A 12,023-nucleotide genomic window follows, 5' to 3' on the forward strand; every position below is an offset into this window, starting at 1 on the left:
CTTTTTATTGAAACTTCTATTAAAAAATTAAAATTATTGATTTTTTTTCAATTTTATCCTTTAAAATAGCAAATATTTTCAAATTTGCACCCTTAATTCTTGAAAATTTATTAAGCCTTCTGTAACTTTAATTTCTGGTTCTGTCACTACTATGGAAAACTTTCACCGGCCTCTAAACATGATAAATCAATTTTTTTTTTTGAAAGTAATTTTTCATAAAAAAACTTAAAAAATGAGATACTTTCAAAAATAAAATGATATATTAATCATAATATTCTATAAAATATAAAGTCAAATTAATGATGATGGCATATTTTTTGGACATAGAGGTGTTTTAGTAAATTAGTAGGAAATATCTCTCTCCATTGATAGGTATATGTTAAAACACTAATTTGGTGACCTTTCTCCTTAAATATTAGCATTACTTTGCATGGTGATTGCATTAAAGAAAAAGACTGTTGGCTACTTGATGGACACCTGGCAGGCAATGACATTTGCTTTTTGTTTGGCCCTCCAAATCTCATTTTGCTTTTCCATTTATAATCTTGGCAACCATTCTTTTTAATGTTTTTCCATTTTTAACATATGGCCTTCTTCTCCATCTTAACTACCAAATTGCCACTTCCATTAGGTTTTAATTTTTTTATTTCATAATTGATTGCTTCTAATCACTTCAAATATTTGATTAGCAAATACATAGAAGTAATTTAATTGATATAAAATAGGCAATCTAGTGGTTTGATAAAATGAGGATAATATTTATATATATATATTTTTAAAAATATTATGATAATATTATTGAATTAAATAATAATTTTAAAATAAATAGATAAATTAAAAGTAAAATGTACCTCATTTGCCACTTTAGCAAATTTTTTTTTAATTTATGAATCAAAGTAAACCCTAATCTAAATTATAATTTTTACTAATTTATAAGTCAAATCCAACAATACACATTTTTCATCTAGGCTCCATGAACAAATTAACTGTTTAAATTTTATCAAATGTTTAAAGGACTTCGCTAAACTCTACATACTAATATAAATGTTATTTAATTAAACATTATATATATATAATAATAATATTTTACTTAGATAATCATAAACAACATGAGTTGAATGAAAATGATTAAAAAAATTAAAATTTTACCCTTATTTATTGTACTTTATTTGAAAAATATAAAGGTTAAATTCATAATTTTACTATTAATAAAATCATTTTTCCTCCTTATTTTTCCTCAAATATCCAAACATCAAGGGAACAAATTATTCTATATTTTTTCTCTTTATTTTTCTTCCATATTTTCTTTCCTTTATAAATTGTTATCCAAACACACTGTTACTCTTTTTGACCCCCCTTAATAAATGTATTCTGGTAAGGATTAATGGCACTTTCCTACATCGGGTCACATTAAGCCTGTACTTTATCACCGTCAGATTGGTTTATCCCAATAACACAAAGCTGGCCCCGCAAAGTAACTCTCCAGTGTAGCGGCAGGATTAGCCAATGGGACCACAAAATGCAGCCCCGTCCTTGTAGGCTTGTGTCGTATTTGTACCTTTCAGAAAACCAGAAACAACATGAGTCTACGGAATTGGAAAAATGAAAATCAAATTTCTATAGGCTGTAGCACACTCTGACAGTGTCATTTCCCGTAAATAATTGGAAATCGCGGGCAATTTAGTTGTCGTTAGGTTGATTGCTCTCTGTCCAGATAAAAGGGCCCCACCTTCCATCTTCCTCTTTTCCCCCTCTGTCCTTTTGTTAGCTTCTATTATCTCTCTCTTCGTCAGTCTACACAAACACTGAGAAACCCGAAGACTGGAGTCGAAGCTTTAGATCTGAAACTAACAAAACCCAAAAACCCTAGCTCCAAGGACGATCTGGGTAAGCATTGTGCATTGCTTGTTGGCCCTTTTAGTACACTTCAACTTTCTTTACAGTTTCATGTTTTTTGCCTGATAATGCACCTTTCTTTCTCTTGTTCTCGTTAGTGTTTTGGCTCAGTTATACTTGACTTTGAGTTCTTGGGGTAGATGAGAGATCTGCGTGGTTTTGAAGTTGTTTTTGTGCTTGATTTAGTGAATGCGAGGTTTATAGTGGTGCATTTTAGTTCAAATTGGGATTTCGGCTCTTGGGTTCTTTTAGTTGTTTTATTATGGAAATAGGAGTTGAATTTTATGCCATTGTGATCGTGATCGTAATCATGGGCTTTGATCAGTGTTTTGACTGGCCAATATGAGATCCTGTCACTGATGCCTTTTCTTTTGATCCATAGTTGAGCAGTTTGATGAGATATTTTGTGATGTGTAATGATTTGTTTTATTGGGCGGGCTTTATTTAATGAAACTGAGGCCCCGTTTGGCTGCTAAGTAAATGCGCGTTGAGGTGAAAGAGGTTGATTCCAGCTGTGATCCAGTTAGTGATTTGTTATGGTACATTTGGTATGTCTAAAGTTCTGAGTGCAAGTCAAGAGAAGAAATCAAATAGCATTAATTAGTAACTTTGTAGTGATTTGGAATGTAAGTTTCTGCCTACAATGAAACTGGATACTGTGATCAATTCTTGGAGCGTCACAAGTAGCCAAGATGATTTATGTTGCTGAGTTTAACAGACATGCTAATAGACATGGATTAGTGGGCAGTTCATTGATTCTTAATCTATTCACGAATTAGAGGGCTTGTTTTTGGTAATAGACATGCTAAGTATTGTATTTGTAAGCAACTGTATCTGATTTGTTGCTTTTGATTTCACGTATCTAATGGTATTTAAATGTTGTGCTGCAGTTAATTTAGAACTGTTTAGTTGCTTAGTCTTTCCTTGTATGGATGCTTATCCATTGTTACGCTTTTCAACTATCCTGATTCTTCAAGGCTTGAACCTGTTATTCACTAGCTGTTTGTTCTTATCTGTGACAATTTTTGGCAGGTGTACATCTTTTGTTTGTTCGTAAAGATCTGTATTTTGCTGGTAAATAAGATATATACATCTGATTCTCAGTTCCTGGGCTGTAGATTTACAGTCAATGGCGGTCTCGGATGGTCATAATCCTCTTCTTGGAGAAACAACTTGTGGTACTTTACTGCAAAAACTGCAGGTATATTATTACTATTATTATATTTTTGACTTCATTTCATTTTTTTTTCATTATTCACACGTTTGGTATAAAGAAATAGCTTAATTCACTGTCTTTATGTGTTAGGAAATCTGGGATGAGGTTGGTGAGTCTGATGAGGATCGGGACAAGATGCTTCTTCAAATAGAACAAGAGTGCTTGGATGTGTACAAGAAGAAAGTCGAGCAAGCTGCAAAGTCAAGGGCACAGCTTCTTGAGGCCTTGTCAGATGCCAAAATTGAATTGGCCAGTCTTCTTTCAGCACTTGGAGAAAAAAGTTTTGTAGGAATGGTGAGTAATTTACTTTATTTGGTCTAGATGCACTGCGGCGTGAGCAGCACAGAAAAGTGGGTTCATTTTCCTTATGGTCTATCTTGGCCCTACGTGCAGCCTGAGAAAACTTCTGGAACAATCAAAGAACAACTTGCAGCCATAGCACCAGCACTTGAACAGCTGTGGAAACAGAAAGAGGAGAGAGTAAAGGAGTTCTCTGATGTGCAGTCTCAAATTCAAAAAATATGTGGAGAAATTGCTGGGAACTTGAATGTTAATGAGACTCCTGCAGTTGATGAGACTGATCTATCCTTGAAGAAGTTAGATGAATATCATGCACGACTTCAAGAACTTCAAAAGGAAAAGGTAAAGTTCCGTCTTGATAGTGATGTATTAGTGATGAATCTTATGGTTACTAATTTCTTATTTCATATGGTAGAGTGATAGGCTGCAGAAGGTCCTTGAATTCGTGAGCAGTGTGCATGATCTCTGTGCTGTCCTTGGACTCGACTTCTTCAGTACTGTAACTGAAGTTCATCCAAGCTTAAATGACTCTACTGGTATGCAGTCCAAAAGCATTAGTAATGATACTCTAGCTAGTCTGGCTAATACAGTGTTAACTCTAAACGAAGATAAAAAGCAGAGGCTTCATAAGGTAAGGTTTTTTTTTTTTTTTTTTTTTTTTTTTTTTTTTTTTTTTAATATTAGCTTTCGTTAATCGCAAAAGAAGAATAAGATTTTTCACTTCGTTGTTGCTTTTGTAATGGAACAGTTAGGCATAGACATTCACATGACTCGGAGGCTTTAAAACTAAGTTTGACTGGTTGAACCTCTTGATCAATGAAGACCTTACTATGTAAAAACATATTTTTTTTATGAAGGAATAATATTCAACAAATTTTAGAGGGAGAAAACGAAAGGCAAATTCTCAATGATGATATTCTTTCCCTGAGGATGAGACCTGTGCTTGTTTTTTTCCTTATATGTCCATTATAAGTTTAGGCTCAAAATCATACTTACAACTGAGTACTTGTAATTTCTTGCTGTGAAACAGAAATTGGTTTTCACATGGTATTTCTGTTTCACACTTTGACCAGAAGATATATAGCACATATGCTAAGTCCTATTAAAATGTGATCTGTCGTTGTTATCTTCTGAGAGTGGTATATAAGTGCTAAGTCCTATTAAAATGTCATCAGTTCATGCATGTTTTTAGAAATAGGATGGAACATTAAAAGGTTTTTCCACTTGTCCTGATACTTTATTTTGGTCACATTTTTCTGTACATGATGATTTGTAGGCACCCTGTCAAATTAAGAATTAATTTGTGCATGCTATATTCTCAGAAAGTCACGTAAAAGTCTTTGACGTTTGTTTTTACTCACAGCTTCAAGAGTTAGCAAATCAGTTGATTGACCTATGGAATCTGATGGATACCTCTGAAGAAGAAAGGGAATTGTTTAATCATGTTACCTGTAACATTTCAGCTTCAGTTGATGAAGTGACTGTGCCAGGGGCTCTTGCTATGGATCTAATTGAGCAGGTATTTCAGTTTTGCAAGCAAAGAGAAATATAGGTTTGAATGAACTGTGGGAGATGTTACTTATTTTAGTGTTGTTTGATTTTAAGGCTGAAGTTGAAGTGGAAAGGCTTGATCAGCTAAAAGCCAGCAGAATGAAAGAAATTGCCTTCAAAAAGCAAGCAGAACTTGAAGATATCTATACACGGGCACATATAGAAGTAGATCCAGAGGCTGCACGAGAAAAAATTATGGCACTGATTGATTCTGGAAATGTTGAGCCTGCTGAGTTGCTGGCCGACATGGACAATCAGATATCAAAAGCCAAAGAAGAAGCTCTTAGTAGAAAAGAAATTTTGGACAAGGTCGAGAAATGGATGTCGGCATGTGAGGAGGAGAGTTGGCTTGAGGACTACAACCGGGTATTTATGATTCTCTACTTTCCCGTTTCTCCAGGACATCTTGAACAATATGTATTCAAGTTTTCTGTCAGTAATAGTAGGCTACTGAGCCATTGTATTTTCTAGGCTATTGGATGTAATCAGATGAGAAAGCTATAGTTTGGCAGAGCAGAGATGAGAGATCTGATTTGGGTTTCAAACTTAATTGTATTTTATTTGACTTGGGTTAGAATGATAATTATTTTTTTTCTTGCTAAAACAGGATGAAAACAGGTATAATGCGAGCAGAGGTGCACACTTAAATCTCAAGCGTGCAGAGAAAGCCCGGATTTTGGTAAACAAAATTCCAGGTATCTGTAGAATTAGGGGACTATCAGGAGAATTAGCTCGAATTGATATGAAACTTTTAACCATTTATGATTTATTTTGATTGGTTTTTGTGGTTATGTAGCACTTGTGGAAAGCTTGGTTGCTAAGACTCAGACTTGGGAGGAAGATCGTGGCATTCAATTTGCTTATGATGGTGTTCCTCTCCTGGCCATGTTAGATGAATATGCGATGCTCAGGCAGGAAAGGGAAGAAGAGAAGCGAAGACTAAGAGTAAGTCTCAATTTTTAGCAATGACTTTGTGACATTCTTGAATTTGGACCAATTTCTTTTGAGTTTACTGTATTGAGCTTTAGGGATGGCCAGTAATTCATTTTTTCTCAAGGTTGAAGAATCTGATACATCTCCCTTACAACCATTGAACATGACAGGATCAGAAGAAGTTCCACGAGCAACAAAGCACAGAACAAGAAGCTATCTTTGGTTCAAGACCCAGCCCTGCACGACCAGTTGGTACTAAAAAGGTGGTCGGTCCTCGTACAAATGGAGGTGCCAATGGTACTCCAAGCAGACGGCTTTCCCTGAATGCTCATCAAAATGGCAGCAGGTCCAGCACTAAAGAGGGGAGGAGAGATAGTACTAGCAGACCAGCTGCCCCTGTTAACTATGTTGCCATATCGAAAGAGGATGCGGCTTCTCACATTTCTGGTACTGACCCAGTTCCAGTTTCACCATAATAAAACATGACAGAGCTGTAGGTGTACACCCGTTTGATATTACTATTGTTACTATTAGGAGCTTGTTGTAGTGATATAGTTGTGAAGGACCAAGGATTGGAGGGTAACCTGTTTTTAGCTATTGTACCTTGTATTGGCATTTTGTTGTTGTTATAATCCATGGTGCTTTTACCTCTTCGAGTCAAACATTATTCGTGCCTCTTGGATATATATATATATATGTCTGAAAAGAATTACAATCTCTTCATTTTTCCAGACCAACATCCGATGTGATTGTCTATTTCATTGATGCGATTGATTCTCTGGCAGGCATAATTTCAATTCAGACTAGCTAGACAAACTTGATTCTACGAGCAACTTATAACCATTTTTTGGGATACAAGATTATTCTGGTCAACCCTATCGTGCAGAGATTATTCACTAATTTTACCACTTTGGGTTTTTTTGTTTCTAGCATTCACATTTAGATTATCATATGGGGAAAAATTAAAGTTGATCCCTAAACGATAGTTAAATTAACAAAGACCTGATATCAAAATATGATTTTATTAACATTTTGGTTTGTCCGTTTAAAATAACATCTTTTAAATATCAATGGAGATAGAAATTAGTCTTTAAATTATAGTCCAACTAATTATGATGTTCTTAATTTATAATTCCTATTAAATTCTTTGATCCATCTGTTTTGAATGTAATGACTAAAATGTTAATAAAATTATAATTTATAGACTTTATAATTAGTTTTTAAAATTAGAGATCCCATGCGTTAATTTCATCCATGCCTGACTTATTTATTTATACGAAATTCACTGGTTTTTGGGTGGAAAACGTACAATTCAAACTATGGGATCATTTACCAACGAGACTATGGTTCAGTTTATTGTTACAGGTGCCGCTTTCAGAATGGAGAGGTCTGAATTAAAATTACAGTTAGTACGAGAATTGCCTCTGATTAACAATAAGTGGAATTTATTAGTACTTTATTTCCTTTTTAATTTAAAGTGAATATTTTTATATTTTATACACCAAACTAAGCTTGCAAGAAACGACGTAGTTTCTATGTAACACCAAGAAGCCTTTTGCACACTCGATGATCGCCTGCCGAAATCGAACTACAGCTCTCTCTGCCTCCCTGAGCACGCAACTCCTTCCCTCTGTCAAAAAAGAAACGAAAAGAAGCAAAGCCAAATCAATCAAGCAAAGGAATGGCGAGTGAAAACGAGCCCGCGAAACTCCTCTTGCCGTACCTTCAAAGAGCCGATGAGCTGCAAAAACACGATCCTTTAGTCGCTTATTACTGTAATACTCTCTCTCGTACTGCAAAACCTAGAGCTCTCTGCTAATTTCTAATTCCTTAAACCGTAAGTTCATTTTTTTTTTATTAAAATTTTTTTGATCATTTAATTAGGTCGACTTTATGCGATGGAGAAAGGATTGAAGATTCCACAGGCTGAACGAACCAAGACAACCAATTCTCTCCTTATTTCCCTTATGAATCAACTTGAAAAGGTTTTCCTCTTTTTCATTATATTTATTTATTTATATCTCTGTTATATGTTTTTCTTTGGCCTCCTCTTTGTCAAGAAGAGAGAATTGTGTGGAGTTTCTAATCTGTTGTCTTTATTTTGGAAATGGGAGACTGTGTTTACTAAACGATTATCTTGGTTTTGTAACTCCATTGCTTTTAAAAAAACGGATTTTTTGAAGTTTTATTCCCATTTTACCAATATTTGCACTAGTACTGAGGCTCTGGGTGTTAATGATAAAGTTGTCCAGTTGCCTAATCTCAATGTGCAAAATCAGTTGTTGGGATCCGCTTTGTAGCTTAAACTGTGATCGTGTTTCTGCTGCCTGTCATGCCCACACATTTTTCACATGTTTTACTTTAGTCTCAGGTGCTTCATTTTTTGAAGACTCTTAACCAAAAGGGTGATGTCTATCTGATTAATTACTATTATCTGCTACTGGTTTGCCCTTTTGTTGACTCTTCTAGGGTGTTGATGTCGAAATTTTATATTCATCCTGTAGTGTTTGTGTATATTATTTAAGGCTTGATGACAAAAAAAATTCATGAACTTCAATCATTTTTGCAATTCTATGATTAGCTTAAAACTTAGGAATTTCTGACAAGTATTTGCCAATTTATTGCAATGTTATCACTCTAATTATGCAATATTGTTAAGCAGATTATATTAAAATAACACATGTCAATAAGTAATTTCTATATAGCTCATTGCTTGAATGACACTGTTTTGAATCTTCTTTAATCTCACATGTCAGCAAAATATGTCAATTTTAATCTTGAGATTGGGCTGATGATATCATTGCAACAAGTTCATAAGTATGTGATCAGAATTGCCAAGTTTCAGTTGATGATAGAATTGGAAACATGGTTAAAATTCATTGTTTTCTTTTAATCAATCCATTATTTAATTATATACACCCCTGTGTCCAATGTTGGAAACATTTTTGGCTAAGCTCCTGTGTCCTAAAGTTTGGATATTGTTCATGTTGGAGGCCTAAATAGATACCCATAGAAGCCACCTGCTCTCAAGTCTGAGAAAATAGCTGCCTTTATTTTTGAAGATCTAATGCAAAACCATGCTTGTGGATTATTTATTTGTTACATCTCAAGAGAGAAATTTTTAATAATGGATGCTTCTAAAAGTTATATGCAGTTTACCTAATTAACTAGTCATTACCAATGCAACATGCATCAGGAATTTTTACACATACTTTTGTTGCTATGATTGATTATGTGCTTTATGTTTGAAATTTGTTTTATCCTTACTTTCCTCTCCTCAACATGGTCTATGGTTTTGGTGTTTTAAAGGATAAGAAGTCGCTGAAGTTGGGGCCTGAAGACAATTTGCATGTGGAGGGATTTGCACTAAGTGTATTTGCGAAGGCAGACAAGCAAGATCGAGCAGGAAGAGCTGATTTGTATGACATTTTTCTCATGTTTAACTTTGTTATCAATCGGGAATTGATGCTTTTTCATGGATTACTCATAGTTGCATTTCTTTTTGTTTAACATATTTTAGAGACATGGGTTTTCGTGGTGAGGTGCACCCATGGAACTTATCTTTTGTGTTTCCTCTCTGTTTGTCGCCTGGTTGACTCATTTGCTTGAGTGAAAGCCGGCTCAAAATATCAAGGGAATTCTAGTGATTGAAAAGTAGCTTTGTATGTAGGTTCATATGGTTCTGTTGGAGAGCTATGAGTCGTATGTTAGTAGGACATAACATAAGCTATGCATAGTGAGAGATGATGTTCATAATACATAATGCAAGAAAATCTTTTCTGCAACATCTTATGATTGTGAAAATCTGATACATCCTCAATTCTATGATACTGAGTCTAGGTATAGCACTCATTCTTTTGGGCCCATCTGAAAGGGATGGCTGTCAGAAAGTGTGTGATCATTACCATATTAACATCAGTTTGTGATGATACTAATAACAGCTACTTGAATCAGCTATTTGAACTTAATTTGAAGGTGTTTGTGTCCATTTTCATGTAACTAACTCTCAAAATTGCATGTTCTAGATTTTGGAATTAAATCGTGTGCCTGGTTGCAGGAATACTGCAAAGACGTTTTATGCAGCAAGCATTTTCTTTGAGATTTTAAACCAGTTTGGTGCCCTCCAGTCGGATGTGAGTTTCTAGTGTTGCACATATTTCTTCACGAAATTTTTGTTAAATCAGTGGAAAAAGAAAAAAACAATAATAGGCTTTACTGTTTTGTTTACTTTTCTCCACTTAATTTTGTTAAATCAGTGGAAAAAGGAAAAAACAATAATGGCTTTACTGTTGTGTTTACGTTTCTCCACTTATTTTTACAGCTTGAACAGAAACAGAAGTATGCAGTTTGGAAAGCCGCAGATATAAGGAAAGCTTTGAAAGAAGGAAGGAAGCCCAATCCAGGTCCTCCTGCTGATGATGAGGATTTTTCAATTCCATCAAGTACACCTGGTGGTGGCTATGTATGTTTTCAAAATCAACAGTAGCTTAGTATTGAATTTGTGAATGAAACAAATGTTATTTCTTCATAACTCAATTCTAGCAAGTCTTAAAAGTAAAAGTTATTATTTCATTGGTTTTTACTGGGGAAGGAGGAGAGGAGAGAAAGACGGAGAGGAGTGGGGGATCGAGGTTGGTAAAGTACTTTAGTAGTTTGATGTAATAATTCCAGCAGAACTGGTCATAAATGTAATGGCTATATCTGCTCGCATTAGTTTTCTCATCCTCAGAAAGTTCACAATTAGTTGAGTCTTTAGTAGCATGTTAGTATTCACGAGGGATTCTACTGTTTTAGCAAGAAAGCTTTGACCATAGAGTTAGTTGTTTAATATCTCATATCTGCAAAATGTCATCGGAAAGCTAGATGTAAGGCTAGAATCTTCTATTGTGATTGAGAATGTTCTTCATTACAATTTTTTTATTGGCATCACTGAAAGTTTCTGATAAATTTAGATCACTGGTTTTGGAATACTAAATAAGCATCTAGCCTTTATTTCCATACATAGAAATACAGAAATAGGGAACACATGGTCTCTCTCATTTCTGATTTCTAATACACAAGGCAATGAAACCTCTGTAAAGTTAACAGTCCAGTGGTAGGTGAATTCAATGATGAAAGTATCTTATTTGTTCTTGTATTAGCAAACAATCGATGAAAACTTAGACAACTCTGAAGAATCTTCAGACTCTGCTTGTCCTTGCAGGATCTTGGGCCTTCTGAAACTGCAGTTACCAGTCCTCATCCAGAATCTGATCAGCTATCACGTTTCTATGATCAAGTCAATGACCAGAACTCTACAAGCATTCCACCATCATCACAGAAGGCTAACAACCAGCATTTTTCGCACCTTGCATCACAGCCTCAGTTCCATGATTCAGCTAACAACCACCATTCTACAAACATCATGCCATCACCTCCTTCTTACCCTTCTGCCGGTTATCCTTCCCATGATTTTCATCCGCCGCCTCCAGCAAGCAGATCAGAGAATGCTGCATATGCTCCGCCATACCATCAACAGTCCTACTCACAAGACCCTCAACAGCAGGTGCCTCCTAATCATCCATCACATGAACTGCCTTCCTACTCATACCCCAACTTCCAGTCTTATCCTGGTTTCACAGAGAGCAGTCTCCCATCAGTCCCGTCACATTATCCTTCGTATTATCAAGGTTCTGATTCTTCCTATGCTCCTCAGTCTGCTTCTCCAAGCAACTATTCATCAACTATGCAATACACTTCAAGCAGCAGAAATGGGAGTGATTCAGATCCTGTACCTGCTTCCTCTCAAACATACCAATATGATAGCAATTACCAGCCTCCACCTGAGAAAATTGCTGAGGCACACAAGGCTGCAAGATTTGCAGTTGGAGCCTTGGCATTTGATGATGTGTCAGTTGCAGTCGATTACTTGAAGAAGTCACTTGAACTGCTGACAAATCCATCGGCTGGTGGTCAGTAAGTTAATTTTTCATCTCAGGTCAAATTCCCAATGGTGCTTCTCTCATTTGGTTTTTGGCTTTTGGATGCTTTGATATGTAAAGTGGTTGGATATTTGCACAAAAAAGGGTTATGATTGACCATTTTGACACATTGATGTGAATGGAAATAACTTATTTTAAATTCCTCA

At 35.3% G+C, this 12,023-nt stretch overlaps 2 protein-coding genes across 3 annotated transcripts; both read left to right on the forward strand.

Annotated features, from left to right (window-relative positions):
• Window positions 1–1,729: 1,729 nt before the first annotated feature.
• On the forward strand, window positions 1,730–6,558 carry LOC105633280 (65-kDa microtubule-associated protein 1). 2 transcript variants are annotated; one of them, XM_037638540.2, is made up of 10 exons: window positions 1,730–1,887; window positions 2,929–3,097; window positions 3,203–3,406; window positions 3,506–3,754; window positions 3,828–4,043; window positions 4,776–4,931; window positions 5,018–5,329; window positions 5,571–5,658; window positions 5,760–5,908; window positions 6,021–6,233. In XM_037638540.2, the coding sequence occupies exons 2-10, from the start codon at window positions 3,026–3,028 to the stop codon at window positions 6,153–6,155; spliced, it is 1,581 nt and encodes a 526-aa protein (XP_037494468.1). In that variant the 5' UTR covers window positions 1,730–1,887; window positions 2,929–3,025; the 3' UTR covers window positions 6,156–6,233. The 2 variants fall into 2 exon arrangements, with proteins under 2 accessions (XP_037494468.1, XP_012071242.2); XM_012215852.4 differs by having other exon boundaries at window positions 1,731–1,887; window positions 6,067–6,558.
• An 870-nt stretch (window positions 6,559–7,428) lies between these two features.
• On the forward strand, window positions 7,429–12,023 carry EXT-LIKE (hydroxyproline-rich glycoprotein family protein). Its single transcript, XM_012215528.4, has 6 exons — window positions 7,429–7,671; window positions 7,781–7,881; window positions 9,206–9,315; window positions 9,954–10,029; window positions 10,218–10,358; window positions 11,100–12,023. The coding sequence occupies exons 1-6, from the start codon at window positions 7,578–7,580 to the stop codon at window positions 11,853–11,855; spliced, it is 1,278 nt and encodes a 425-aa protein (XP_012070918.1). The 5' UTR covers window positions 7,429–7,577; the 3' UTR covers window positions 11,856–12,023.

The sequence above is a fragment of the Jatropha curcas genome, chromosome 7 (assembly GCF_041381405.1).
Source record: "Jatropha curcas cultivar XTBG-Jc1 chromosome 7, XTBG_Jcur_1.0, whole genome shotgun sequence".
Taxonomy (NCBI): Eukaryota; Viridiplantae; Streptophyta; class Magnoliopsida; order Malpighiales; family Euphorbiaceae; genus Jatropha; species Jatropha curcas.